General features: G+C 35.4%; 3 protein-coding genes across 3 annotated transcripts; 2 read left to right on the top strand and 1 right to left on the bottom strand.

The window, feature by feature from the left end:
• The first annotated feature begins 2030 nt into the window (after positions 1 to 2030).
• Positions 2031 to 6088, top strand: LOC122301138 (protein FAR1-RELATED SEQUENCE 6-like). Its single transcript, XM_043112251.1, has 2 exons — positions 2031 to 2190; positions 3673 to 6088. Exons 1-2 carry the CDS (start codon positions 2083 to 2085, stop codon positions 5737 to 5739), a joined length of 2175 nt encoding a protein of 724 aa, XP_042968185.1. The 5' UTR covers positions 2031 to 2082; the 3' UTR covers positions 5740 to 6088.
• Positions 6089 to 7435: 1347 nt separating this feature from the next.
• LOC122301139 (protein FAR1-RELATED SEQUENCE 6-like) lies at positions 7436 to 11134 on the top strand. The gene is made up of 2 exons (XM_043112252.1): positions 7436 to 7593; positions 8722 to 11134. Exon 2 carries the CDS (start codon positions 8773 to 8775, stop codon positions 10774 to 10776), a length of 2004 nt encoding a protein of 667 aa, XP_042968186.1. The 5' UTR covers positions 7436 to 7593; positions 8722 to 8772; the 3' UTR covers positions 10777 to 11134.
• A 474-nt stretch (positions 11135 to 11608) lies between these two features.
• LOC122301136 (putative pentatricopeptide repeat-containing protein At3g15930) lies at positions 11609 to 14227 on the bottom strand. The gene has a single exon (XM_043112250.1). It carries the CDS (start codon positions 14095 to 14097, stop codon positions 11830 to 11832), a length of 2268 nt encoding a protein of 755 aa, XP_042968184.1. The 5' UTR covers positions 14098 to 14227; the 3' UTR covers positions 11609 to 11829.
• Positions 14228 to 14506: the final 279 nt, after the last annotated feature.

Raw genomic sequence — 14506 nt, 5'->3', positions numbered from 1 at the left:
ATAATTAAAACTAATATATAGCTATACAATATACTTATATAGTTGTACTAATACTATTAGTCTATTATATACTCTAAAACTCAATTCTAATATAGGCTATATAGTTATAACTAATACTAATATTTATATTAATACTAATGATGTAGAATATAGTTATACTAACTAATTGATTCAACATAACTAATATTACTAATATAATATAGCCAAATTGAATTATTAATAGTCTAATACTAATACAATTATATAGTTATACTAATCATAAATTCATAATAACTAAATCATTATAAGTCTATAACTATATATATTTAGTATCAATGTATTACTATATTCTTTAATGTATAACTATTAACTATAATATATAGTACTAGTATAACTGATCAAAAATATATATATATATATATAATACTAGTATATATATTAATGTATTAACATATTATAAAAGTTATAGAATAAATTATAATATATCATATATTTGTAAATTTATAATAGTATTAGTATAGTTAGCTTAATATATAATATGTTAGTATTAAATCACTATAACTACATAGAGTATTAGTAATAAGAGTATTACTATTATTTAATATAGTATTACATATAGTATTACTATCATTACATATAGTTATTAGTTATAGTATTAGTACTAGTATAGTTATTAATACTAGTATAGTTATTAGTACTAATAGACTAATAGTATTAGTTATTAGTATTACATATAGTTACATATATAGTTATCACTATTACTATTATTATATATAGTTATTAGTTATAGTATAGTTATTATTACATATAGACTAATAGTATTAGCATATTACTAATATATATATAATAGTATACTATATGTATATATATTAAATATATTACAATATAATTACATAAATATTAAAAAAAATGTCATTAAATATTAGCATATTACATAAATATATAGTTATCACTATTACTATTATTAATTTATTACATATAGTTATTAGTTATAGTATAGTTATTATTACATATATTTATTAGTTATAGTATTATCACTAATAGACTAATAGTATTAGCATATTACTAATATATATATAATACTATATGTATATATATTAAATATATTACAATATAATTATATAAATATTAAAAAAAATGTCATTAGATAAAAAAAGAAAAAAGAAAAAGTCAACCTTGGACCGAATGGACCGGACCGGACCGGTCCTGATGGAGTTCGGTCTGGTCCAGGGTGGGAAAACCCTGGACCGAATAGGTCCAGTCCGGTCCACAAAACCTCCCCGGATTGGACCGGACCGAACTAACCCCTAGTTTGAGCATTGGAGCAAGCTTGAAAGCTTTTTCCCAATCAACTTTTCATAAAATAATTTGAAAAGGCAGACGCAAAACACATCACGAACCTTCCCCTCCTTTCTAACTGGAAAAATATCCTTTTCCCATTTCGCATTATATGCAAATCATAGAAAATATATTCCTTTTGCTTGAATCTTTCCGTCAACTTGCTCCACAAATGATACCAAAAAAGAGCTAATCACTTGCAGAATCATGGGAAAATGGTACAAGCTACGAATGGACTCAAAGCCAAAGCACATTAGTTGCAGCAAAGCTAAAAACTAACAAAAATGGCATCTGCAATGGCAAAAATTGGAATGATGACAGATTTGTATCCCAAAGCAAGACCAAATATGAGTTAGAAAGAACATTGGTGGCAGCTCCAGTTCTGCATTTTAACCAAGTTGGTCGCTTCAGGAAGAAAAGGGAAGGTTTTTGGGGATCGGATATCACTTTGTAGATCTATGGCCCGAAGGAAACAAGAAAACGATGTTACCTATAATTATTTTTATGTATTTTTTACGCATTTTATTGAAGTAATTAGTCAAATAAATTATTTTATATTAAAAAAATAATATAATCAATCGTATTAATTGAGTGTATAAAGAGTGAGTTAGATAGAGATTTTGTTATTATTTATTTATTTCTGTTGATAGTAATTAGAAAGTGATAAACCGTGAACATCCCGCAGGGTACCGAAACCCATGAAAGCTACTTGTGGCGGGGGCAAAAACGGAAATACAAAAAATACCCAGCTTCATCTCACTGAAAATGGAAAACAGACGCAGAGAAACTTCTGACTCCTATCAGAGTCCGCGAGTTCTCGGGCCGGCGGATAATCCTCAACGGATCCGACTCCCGAAACATAACTCTCATACTGTAAGCACCTCGAACACATGATTTGCCCTAATTGTTATTTTCTTACTAATTGAATTTTTTTCGCTCGCACTTTCGCAGGATCATTCTTTCTTTCTTTTCTTGATGTATTTTGAACATTTATTTAAATTTCTTTTTTTTTTTTTTTTTGGTTCACGAGAAAGTGAAGGAAAGGAAAAATAAAACCTCATGAAAAGTTGAGACTCTTGGCTTAAACTTATGTAATGTTATAAATTTCCTTTGTTTTCTTGTATTTGCTCCGGTTTTTCTCAGCTGCCAAGTGGAGATTAGTGCAATATGAAATGAAAACAATACCCGTGACTTGGCAAAGTTTGAACCTTCAACATGGTCTTGATTGTTTAATTTTGTTGCGTACATAGAGACTAATTAGTGTCTCAATCAACAGTTGAGTTCTAATATAATTTGAGCATACACTACTGGAGACCTGTTGCATCTCAATCTAGGTCGATGATGTTCTTCATTGAATTTGCACTTGAACACGATTGGAATTCATTTAGTCTTAAAGGAAGGCAAGTTTGTGAGTTTCTCTGGAGCGTAGCCCTGTATGTCATGGATTTTGATCGCGTGAATTATTTTTTATGGTCATTGTTGGGATTAGAGTGTAACTTTGAAAGACCTGCGTTATGCATGAAGCTTCCACCCACAAGCTCATTTCATCCCCGGTCAAATCTCCAGCACGCCTTGGCTCCAGATTCCTCTTACCAGAATAATCAGTATTTAGTTTAAACACTGGAAACATTGTGGCCCCGGGATGATGATTGACCCTGTATTTATACCTCTTTTTTTAGATCAGAAATTTTTCTTTTATTTTTTCTAGTGTTTGTCTACCCTATTTGCCCCAAATAACCACGTGCTTGGATTTTTCCCATCTTTCAGATTTACCTTATCCCAAACGGCCATTTCAAATCTTCTGACCTGTACTTCCTAGCCCAAACAGCCATTCCATTAAATAAATTGAGGCATTGGACTGATTATTATTATCATCGCAATATTCATGCATAGGTGTTGCTCTTGTATATGTCCCACATGCTTGGCTTTGCCTATTTTAATAAAATTCTCATTTACTCATAAAAAAATTGATTTACTAGTGCGATGAGATTGATATATTACTAATATCTGAATAGGTACTTTGCACCTTACATAATTAAGTGTGTCAGGAATCACCTGTAAATTACGGTGATATATCATTTCTGTTTTATTCTTAGGCCTTGTATGGATTCAGAAAATTTCAGAAAACATCCCAACTCATCTCATCTCATCTAATCATTACAACTTTCCCAAATTTCCAAACAAAATACAATGAAAAATTCAATTTTTTCAAATTCTTAAACAAAAATAATATTCTAATAATATTTTATTCAACTGTCATCTTTCATCTCATTTCAACTCACTATCCAAACCTCCCCTTAGTCTGCTTTTCAGATAGTATGTTATAATAATTAAGAATTTGATTATGTATTGTAGATGGAAGATGCCTCCCTTGGAAATGAGCAAGTGCCTGGTGGTGAATGCAATGAGATTCACAAAGAAGAAGATGGTGTAATGACAGGATTAGACTATCAAAATGGTATATCTGAAGGAAGGAAGGAATTTGTTCCACCTGCTGTAGGAATGGAGTTTGAGTCATATGATGATGGTTACAATTATTACAATTGTTATGCTAAGGAAGTGGGATTTCGTGTTAGAGTGAAAAATTCATGGTTCAAACGTAATAGTAGAGAGAAGTATGGTGCAGTACTTTGTTGCAGCAGCCAGGGTTTCAAAAGAGTTAAAGATGTAAATCGTTTAAGAAAGGAAACGAGAACTGGTTGTCCTGCAATGATAAGAATGAGGTTAGTGGACTCCAAAAGGTGGAGGGTACTCGAAGTTACACATGAGCACAACCACTTATTGGGCAATAAGACCTACAAATCAATTAAGAAGACGAGCAGTGGCGCTAAAAGGAAGTCAGAGTCAAATGTTGATGCAGAAGTCCGTACAATCAAGTTGTATCGAGCACTTGTGATAGACGCTGGAGGCAATGGCGACTCCAATTCTAATGCAAAAGCAGTTGGGAATTTTACTGATCAACCCAATCAGCTGAGCCTAAAAAAGGGGGACACACAGGCCATTTATAACTATCTCTGCCGTATGCAACTGGCTAATCCAAACTTCTTTTACTTGATGGATATCAATGATGAAGGGCGTTTGAGGAATGTGTTCTGGGTTGATGCTAGGTCCAGGGCTGCATGTGGTTATTTTGGTGACGTTATTTATTTTGACAATACATATTTGTCAAACAAATATGAGATCCCTCTTGTTGCATTTGTTGGAATGAATCACCATGGCCAATTAGCGTTGCTTGGTTGTGGTTTGCTTGCAGGTGAGACAAAAGAGTCTTATATTTGGTTGTTTAGAGCTTGGCTTACATGTATGTCAGGACACCCTCCACAAACTGTTATTACTGATAGGTGCAAGGCTTTACAGGGTGCAATTGTGGAGGTATTTCCAAGATCTCACCATCGTTTTGGTTTGTCGCACATCATGAAAAGAGTTCCAGAAAAACTGGGAGGATTGCGTAACTATGATGCAATCAGGAAATCAATGATTAAAGCAGTTTATGAAACTTTGAAGGTGAGCGAATTTGAAGCTGCATGGGGATTCATGATCCAACATTTTGGAGTTGGTGATCATGAGTGGCTTCGATCTTTGTATGAAGATCGTGGTATGTGGTCACCCGTTTATCTGAAAGACACATTTTTTGCTGGAATGTCTGCTTCACATCCAGGTGAGACCCTGCATCCATTTTTCGATAGATACGTGCATAAACAAACTCCTTTGAAAGAATTTCTTGATAAGTATGAATTAGCCCTTCATAAGAAGCACAGAGAAGAAGTCCTTGCAGATATTGAGTCAAGAAGCTCAAGTCCCTCACTGAAAACAAGATGTTCGTTTGAGTTGCAGCTCTCCAAAGTGTACACAAGAGAAGTATTTAAGAAGTTCCAATATGAAGTGGAAGAGATGTATTCTTGTTTCAGCACAACCCAGATACATGTTGATGGGCCAATCATAATATTCTTGGTCAAGGAGCGTGTCTTGGGTGAGGGGAATAGGAGGGAGATTAGGGATTTTGAAGTTCTGTATAATAGAACAGCAGGCGAGGTTCGATGTATATGCAGTTGCTTTAACCTCTATGGGTACCTGTGCCGGCATGCGTTGTGTGTGCTTAATTTTAATGGGGTGGAGGAGGTCCCTCCTAAGTACATTCTGTCACGATGGAAGAAGGATTATAAGCGCTTATACATTCCAGATCTTGGCTCTGGTAATGCCGGTGACCGTGTGCAGTGGTTTAATCAATTATACAGAAGTGCCTTGCAAGTTGTGGAGGAAGGGGTGATTTCTCTAGACCATTACAAGGTGGCATTGCAAACTTTTGAGGAGTCATTGAATAGGGTTCACGATGTAGAAGGTGGGCAGGCATTACAAGCTTTTGAGGACACGTTGAATTTGGTTCCTACTGTAGAAAACAGACAGGATAAAATTGCCTTGTGACGATGTCCTTGATCCTTCTTTAACTAAACTTGTAGCCTTATTTTGATCCTCCCCCCCCCCCCCCCCCCCCCCCCCCCTTTTCTTAACGGCTGCTTCACTCTGTTCGTGCAGATGTCACTTTAACTTTCATAGAATACGGATAGGCTCTATGGGGTCAACTTGCATACTTATTCTTTGTCTTAGTTTACTTAGTTCTATGTTTTATCAAGTGTTGGAGTATATGTTCTGTTTCTACTTGTCTAGGCAAATGTCATAATGTATAGTATTTTTCTGGGATAATGTAATGCAGGCTTCTCCTTTACCAAACTTCTTTATGGCATTTGATGTATATATACTGGTCCTTTTGTAATTTGCTTCTGTTAATACAATCCTCCTGTTTCGAAACTTACGATTAGTAGATAGGAAAAATAGAAGCAGTTCTATGTGACCCACCCAAGTGCTTTAAATCATGTTGCTGCACAGTCTGCACTTGCAATTTGGTCTGGATAATTTTGATTGCAGAGAATCCATGTCGGTTGAGCATTCGCAATGGCTCATGTATAATACAAAAAATGTAAATTATTTGAAGACTTAAATCATAAAATGAGTTTCATCCAATTATGTAAAAGAACATGTAAAATATAAATTGCTATAGTACCCACTACATGTAAATTATAGTATCCGTTAAATGTAAATTATTTTTAATCATGTAGCGGGTACTATTCATCATTCAAACAATTTTTTTTTTTAATTATTTATACTTCATTTACTCTCTAATTTCCTTTTACTTTTACATTTCAATACAAATTCTTTTTATTGATCATCATTTAAAACACCTCTATTTTATTTTTTTTCTAAAAAATATCTTGGAAATATTATTTATCTAATTTTTTCATTTTTTTTAATTTTTATTTGCCTTAGATATTTTTATATTTGTGTACAGGAATGAATTATATTACATTGTATGTAATAATATATTGCAAATATTAAAAAAAAAGGATATTACAAATTTATTGGTAGAAAGGAAATGTTTAAAAAGAATAAAAAATGTTATTTAAGTGATATGAAAAAAAATAGATATATTGTAAAAATCAGTAAGTTAAATAAAAAAAAATAAATTTTAATTATGTATTTTAAAAAATAAGAAAAGGAACCATTGTGAATACTATAAACCAGTGAATATACGTGAGATTTGAAGGTCCCTTGCTATTGCTGTATACTTCATATTTTTTTTGTTACTTAGATAATATGTCAAAACAACTTATCTATTAAGAATAATAATTTATATGCTTTTATAAATTAGGAGTATGTTTAAAATGTTGAAAACAATTAATAAGACTACATTACATCATTAAATGGCTTAAATGAATGTTGTAATCGCTAGAATGATGATTATAATAATGATTAGATAAATATTTTAGTTTTTAGCCATGAAAATATTTTTTAAATTAATATGACTAGATATAATATTTTTAAAATTAATTTTATTATAAAATAAATTTAACGTATCATACGAAATTACGTCAGTTGTGAATTTATTTTTATAAAATTTTCATGGTAATTCCAATTAGATTATGGTGGAAAAAATTGGAAGGAAATGTCCGATTAACCGAACGGATAGCTTTTTATTACATCCAAGTTCTAAATACTAAAAACTATTGGGAATTTGGGAGTGCTTTGAGATATTACCAGAGATTATTTTTCTAAAATCCAGGTCAGGGGGCATTTCCGAAATTTAACTCAAAGACGCATTGGCACAATCACACACTTCGTACTTCGTGGTAGCGGACTTCGAGAGCACTTGGCACCTGTGACCTACGCGCGTGACGCTCCCTGCGAGGAAGCCGGTGACTTCCCAGCGAGATACCTGATCAGGTTAGTCCAGTTACCATTTAAAAATCCATCAAGTCGATCGTATTTTCTTCCCTTCACTTCGTTTCCCTAGAAAATTTCGAGTCATAGTGGAGAAGGTGGAGGAATGAGTGAATAGCTATTGTTGCTTCGGGGAATTAGTGATGTAAGATGGTTCCTAATAATTCAAGCAATACATATATATATATATATATATATATTTACTTTCAATCTTGGGTCTTGAAACGAACACTAGAGACTAGAGAATTAAATTAGGAAGAATTCGTTCTTATCAAAACAATCAATTTTAGGACGATTTAGAAGGAATAGTTCTTTGTGACGAGCTACAGGCTAGGCCTGTGCTGGATATGGTCTATGGACAAAATACAATAATGTTGAGTAATTTGGAGAAAACAATCGGTGAGCTTGCTTTTTCAGCTGGTTTTTGCGCTGTTTCTATTTCCATTAAGTTTCCGCTTGGTAATAAAATATGTTTGGTTCGAATGGAGAAAATTGAAAAAAGAAATATCCACACTTCATCACTGATTCTAGTTTTGAGATCAATGGTAGCCAAAGTTTGTCGAGGGCGTCTTAACTTTACGGGGATTTGCGAAGGAATGCGTTCTTTTCATATTTTCTCTCCTGCGCGGCAAATGCATGCTGTATATTACATCTATCTGCCAAACAAGTAGGGTCTGATCACGGTAATTGCTGTGTGTATGGGCGTGCATGCATAAATGACCTGTGAGATGGGTCATCCAGTTTTGGATCTGCCAAGGTGAAAATTTTTCCTGAGAAAAGTGTCATTTGGATGGACATCTAGATAATATATATTAGTCATATTTTGAATTTTTTTGGGGTAAGCTAGATTGCTTGGCCTCGGACATGCTTGGACTTGTTTGTCTCAAGGTGTAATCCACGATATTTCTTTGAGGATCTACCAGTGGACCATATTTTTTGTAATGTTGTTTTACACTGAGAGAGAGTCTTGAGAGTCCCGGATTTAATGACAGTTTAGAAGGTAAAGTATGATCCCTCTATATTTTTAATGAACTCACCAAGTACTAGTTATATTTTTACTAGAAACCAGACTGCTAGTTTGAAGTCGAGTAATTTTTACACTATTGTTCCTTTTGTTGTTGTTGTTGTCAGGACAACTACTACATATCTGTGTACGCTTCTTTGATTTCTTTCCTCTTTGAGATGGATGAAGTTTCTCTCAACAGTGAGCCAGTCGGTGATGATGATGCTGATGAATTTGAGATAGAAGGAGATTCTTCAATGATGGAATATGTGGGTCAAACTGGCATAATTCAAGGAGAGAACCCCCTTCCTCCTGTTGTTGGAATGGAGTTTGAGTCTTATGAGGATGTATATTATTTTTACAATTGTTATGCCAAGGAACAGGGATTTGGGGTTAGAGTAAGCAATACATGGTATAGAAAGAGTAAGGAAAGATACAGAGGAAAACTTAGCTGTAGTAGTGCAGGTTTTAAAAAGAAAAGTGAAGCAAACCGACCAAGACCAGAAACAAGAACTGGCTGTCCAGCGATGATGAAGTTCAGATTGATGGACTCCAAAAGGTGGAGAATTATTGAAGTGGAGCTTGAGCACAATCACTTGATTAGCTCAAAAAGTGGAAAATTCTATAAATCCCATAAGCACCTGGGTGTTGGAACCAAAAGAACATTGCAGTTAGATGGTACTGAGGAAGTACCAAAAGTTAGGCTGTTTCGGACAGTGGTTATCAATGCAGAGGATAATGGAAGTATAGATGTTGATGAAGGAGAATTTGGGAATAATGTCGACTATGGCAATCAATTGAAACTTAAAGAAGGAGATGCCCAGGCACTTCTTAATTATTTCTGCTGCTCACAATTAATGGATCCAAACTTCTTTTATGTGATAGATCTAAATGATAAAGGATGTTTGAAGAATTTGTTTTGGACAGATGCAAGAGCAAGGGTTGCGTATGGCTATTTTGGTGATGTAGTTGCTTTTGACACTACATGCATGACAAATAAATATGAAGTTCCCCTGGTTTCTTTTGTTGGAGTGAATCATCATGGACAATCTCTGCTATTGGGTTGTGGTTTACTTGCAGGTGAGACTATTGAATCATATACATGGTTGTTTAGGGCATGGCTTACGTGTATGTTAGGACGCCCTCCACAAGCCATTATTACTGACCAATGTCCAACCTTACAGACAGCTGTTTCTGATGTTTTCCCAAGAGCTTCTCATTGTCTGTGCTTATCACATATCATGCAGAAAGTTCCAGAGAAACTGGGAGGATTATTCCAATATGAATCAATTCAAGCACTATTGAGTACAGCAGTTTATTACTCAGTGAGGTCTGAGGAATTCGAGGCAGCTTGGGAGGATATGATGCAACATCATGGACTTAGAGATCATAAATGGCTTCAAGCTTTATACGAAGATCGAAAACGCTGGGTTCCAGTTTATTTGAAGGAGACATTTTTGGCTGGAATGTTTCCCATCCAGCCAAGTGATGGTGTATCTTCATTCTTTGAAGAATATATTGACAAACAAACTCCTTTGAAAGAATTTTTAGATAAGTATGATCAAATTCTGCAGACAAAACATCAGCTTGAATCCCTGGCAGATATGGATTCAAGAAATTCAAGTTATATGCTGAAATCAAGAAGCTATTTTGAATTGCAACTCTCAAAATTGTACACGAATGACATATTAATGATGTTCAAGAGGGAGGTGGAGGGAATGTACTCTTGTTTTAGCACTAGACAGTTAAATGTTGATGGGCCGATCTTTACGTACATTTTCAAGGAACAAGTTGAAGTTGAGGGAAACAGGAGGGAAACAATGTATGAAGTTCTGTATAATGCACCTGAAATGGAGGTCCTTTGTGCTTGTGGTTTGTTCAACTTTAAAGGTTATTTATGCAGGCATGCGCTGTCTGTCCTTGATCAAAATGGCATAGAGGAGATTCCACCTCAGTACATTCTTTCACGGTGGAGGAAGGACATTAAACGCAGTTACATTCTTGACCACAGCTCCAGTGGTATTGACAGCAATAACCCAGTTCATAGGCATGATCATCTGTACAAATGTGTGGTGCAGGTTGTGGAGGAAGGGAGGAAATCACAAGATCGTTACAAGTTTGCATTGCAAGCGATGGAGGAGTTATTAAACAAGCTTCATCTTGTGGGGGACCAGCCAATGTAGCATATAAGATGGAGGATCCAGATTTATCAATTATGTAACTTGAAGTTTGTACATATTGTTGCTTGATCTCTTTCAGCATCTGAGGAAAGTTGTAAAGAAGTCCAAATTCTGATGTACAATTTCCCAGAACCTACAGCATCTGCTTTATACTTCTTGTGGAGAAAACAGAAACAGAGAAACCACCTAGCCAGAGAGTATTTTAAGGCATGCAAAACACTGACCTAATAGGTGAAATCCATAACAATGGAGGTTGATTGTGATGCACAGTGACACTTGTAACTAATTTAAAGCCTATCCCAGTACTGACTTGGCGTTGGCAAAGAGCTAGAGTAAAAAAAAGTCATTTTCTTTTTGTTTATTTCTTCCAAATCTCCACCATCATCATTTTGGATCTGGAGTGTGTTTTTCTTTGTCAATATCACTTTCTTTGCATGCTGGTTCATACAAGTCTTAATTCATAAGACAGCAGAATGAAAAGAAAAAGCCAATGTGAGTTGATGTAAACTTTAAACTATATCTTAATAGTAGCAGGTTTTGACCATACATTCAGTTTCTTTCTCCCGTCGCGAAGAATGGGTTTGATGGTATAGGATTTAGGTTGTCTGGGATTTCATAGAATTTGTTTGCATAAAATGGGTTTGATTCCAAACTCGTTGGCAAGCAATTCCTTGGTAGGCAAAGCAACAGATTAAAGTTTTTTGGATTTAAGTGGTGTAGAACAGAGCTTTAGGTAGAGTTTCTTTTATGATACTAGTTCTTTAATTTCACATCCGAGGCACTCTAGCCCCCACTGAATAGACAGACGGCTTTAAAATAAAACTAGGCACGAATAGACAGTGAATATGCTTGTATCCGACTACGAAATAAATAGGCTTTTCTACTAAAAAAAACACTCAATTGTAGTCCTTTACAAATGCCAGCTTATAATATTGTAATTTGTCTCCTCATGTTACAGAATCCCCTGAAAGTATTGATGCTCTGTTGCTCTTCAAAGCCAGATGATATACAGAACAAGAAGACTACTCAACGCTTCAGTCTGCCCATTCCTCAAACTCACCAATAATCTTTACATGAACATGAACCGTTCCTGAAATGATGGAATCGAGTTTTATCCCTAACAATTACTTCTCTGTTGTACAAATTTGACACCAGCTTTGCCACACGGTGACAATCCACGCACATTCTAAGGTTCTTCACGATTCTAATTGTGACCCCAGGTCCTGAACTAATAAGGCCAAAGGCGATAGCCAACTTTTCACTATGCCGGTATAGTGCACTCTCTTTATCTTCTTCCCCTACATCAAGGGAAATCTCTGATGTATCAGGGGAATACCCTGCAATTTTCAAGTCTCTTGTCATCTCATCTAACTTTGAATAGATGTCTGTAGTTTTAGGATGTGACTGGTCTCCAGCCACAAATTCATTGACAATACCGTTCATCTCTATCAAACTGCAACCTGGGGTTTTCTTGATTCCTCTATCCTTCATTGTTTGTCTTACTTCACGCAAATCTTCCCATCTATTGCAAGCTGCATATATATTACATAATAGAACGTAAACAGCCCCATTTTCAGGCTCTAACTCAAGAATCTGTTTGGCTGCCATTTCAGCCATTTCTGCGTCTTTATGTACTCTACATGCACCAAGAAGTGCCCCCCAGACGATTGAATTTGGTTTCATTGGCATATTCTTTATAACTTCATGAGCTTCTTTTAGATGTCCAGCTCGGCCAAGAAGATCAACCATGCACCCATAATGCGCGACATTGGGCTTAATCCCATGTTGGGTGGTCATGCTAGCAAAAAACCTTTTTCCACTGTCTACCATGCCCGTGTGAGTACAAGCACATAGAACACCAATGTAAGTTATCTCGTCTGGTGCTATTCTAGCTTTTAGCATTTCAAAGAACATATCCAGAGCTTCTTCACCACGCCCATTAATGGCAAGACCAACAATCATCGCCGTCCATGTAAACTTATCAATCCGAGGCATCTCCTTAAAAATCCCTTGCGCTTTTTCCACGTTTCCACATTTAAAGTACATGTCTATTAAAGCATTTCCTACATACACGTCATTCTTGATCTTGTGTTTTTCAATATACGTCTTTATCCATTCTCCTAATTCAAGTGCCCCAAGATGTGCACAAGCAGTTAGAACACTAACTATGGTGAACTCATCCGGTCTTATATTTGAAGTTTGCATCTGACGAAAAAGTGTCAAAGCCTCTTTGAACCGGTTCATCCGAAGGTACCCATCAATCATGGCAGTCCATGAAACATAATCTCTTTCGGACATCTGGTCAAAATACCTCCGAGCTAAATCAACTTCTCCAGCATTGGCAAACCCTGCAACAATGGCAGTCCAAGAAATCACATCCCTGGTCTTCATGTTCCGGAAAATCCCAAGCGCAAGATCCATTTCTCCACAAGCTGCATACATATCAATCAAAGCATTTTCCAATATCAAATTGGGTTCAACCTTGCATTCTTTGACATACTCATGAGCCCGCTTGCCAATATCTAAGTCCTTGGATTTGGAACAAGCTGATAGCACTAGAACAAGGGTAACTGAAGTGGGAGAGACTCCCTTTTTGTCCATCTCGTAAAAAAGCCTCCGTACTTCATCAAATTGTTTAATTCTGTTGTATGCAGATAACATTACATTCCAAGTAACCACATCCCTTATCTGACTCGAATCAAAAACACCACGAGCCATATCAATCAGACCACACAAAGAGTACATATGTACAAAAGAATTTTGAACAAACATATTAGAATCAAACCCATTTTTCACTACATGACCATGCAACTGTTTCCCACATGCCAATGCAATATCATGTGTAAAACCCTTTAACAAGAACGGGAAAGTGTAATGGTCAGGCTTGACATTCCTTCTCAACATTTCCAAGTACATAGAAATCCCATTTTCAGGCAGATGAATCCTAGAATAGCCTTTTATCATGGTGTTACAAATGAACACACTTGGTTCAGGAATGGTGTCAAACATGTAACGGGCATAGGTCATATCGCCGGATTCATGCGTACAACAGAAGGCTACAATTTTATTTTGTACGGCCGGATTTGATGTCAACCCTGTTTTGATTGTTTGGGAATGGATTTGCGTGAGTTGGTCCATGGACTTGCAGTTTTCGAAGAGTGTTAGTGATGGGTTTTCAAGGGAGCGAGGATGGGAGTGTGGAGAGATGCGTGTTGGGGAAACGGATGCCATGGAGATCATTTTCACGAGAGATGAGGAATGTGAAGTTGAGAAGGCCAAAGGAGAACAGAGCGAGTGGATTTTGAGAACAAAAGAAGGCGGCATACAATGAGCCGGAGAGAGGCAAACAAATTGCGCGACTTCCCTGCCTTTTCATGAACCTCAAGTACCGTTGGAAGACCTAAAAGGCAAAAGGACAACTACCTACCTACAAGATGAAAATACACGAAATGATTTGCACGAGCTTGGAGTAAGCCTCAATCTGTTTTCGCAACATATAATTATTCATCTTATTATTATAATTTTTTTAAATTTTTATTTAAAATAAAATAAATAATTTAACTTTTTTAAATTTCAAAATAAAAATAAAATAAACAATTTAACTTTTTTAAATTTTAAAATAAAAATAATATTAAAAAAATATATTCTAACAATATCTTATTCAATTTAAACTTTAATCTTAATTCATTTCATATCTTGTGTGAAAACAAACGAGACATAAATAAGCTCTCAT

Source organism: Carya illinoinensis, chromosome 2 (assembly GCF_018687715.1).
Source record: "Carya illinoinensis cultivar Pawnee chromosome 2, C.illinoinensisPawnee_v1, whole genome shotgun sequence".
Lineage (NCBI taxonomy): Eukaryota > Viridiplantae > Streptophyta > Magnoliopsida > Fagales > Juglandaceae > Carya > Carya illinoinensis.
Note: the sequence above shows the minus strand (reverse complement) of the source record. Positions and strands in the feature narration are given on the sequence as shown.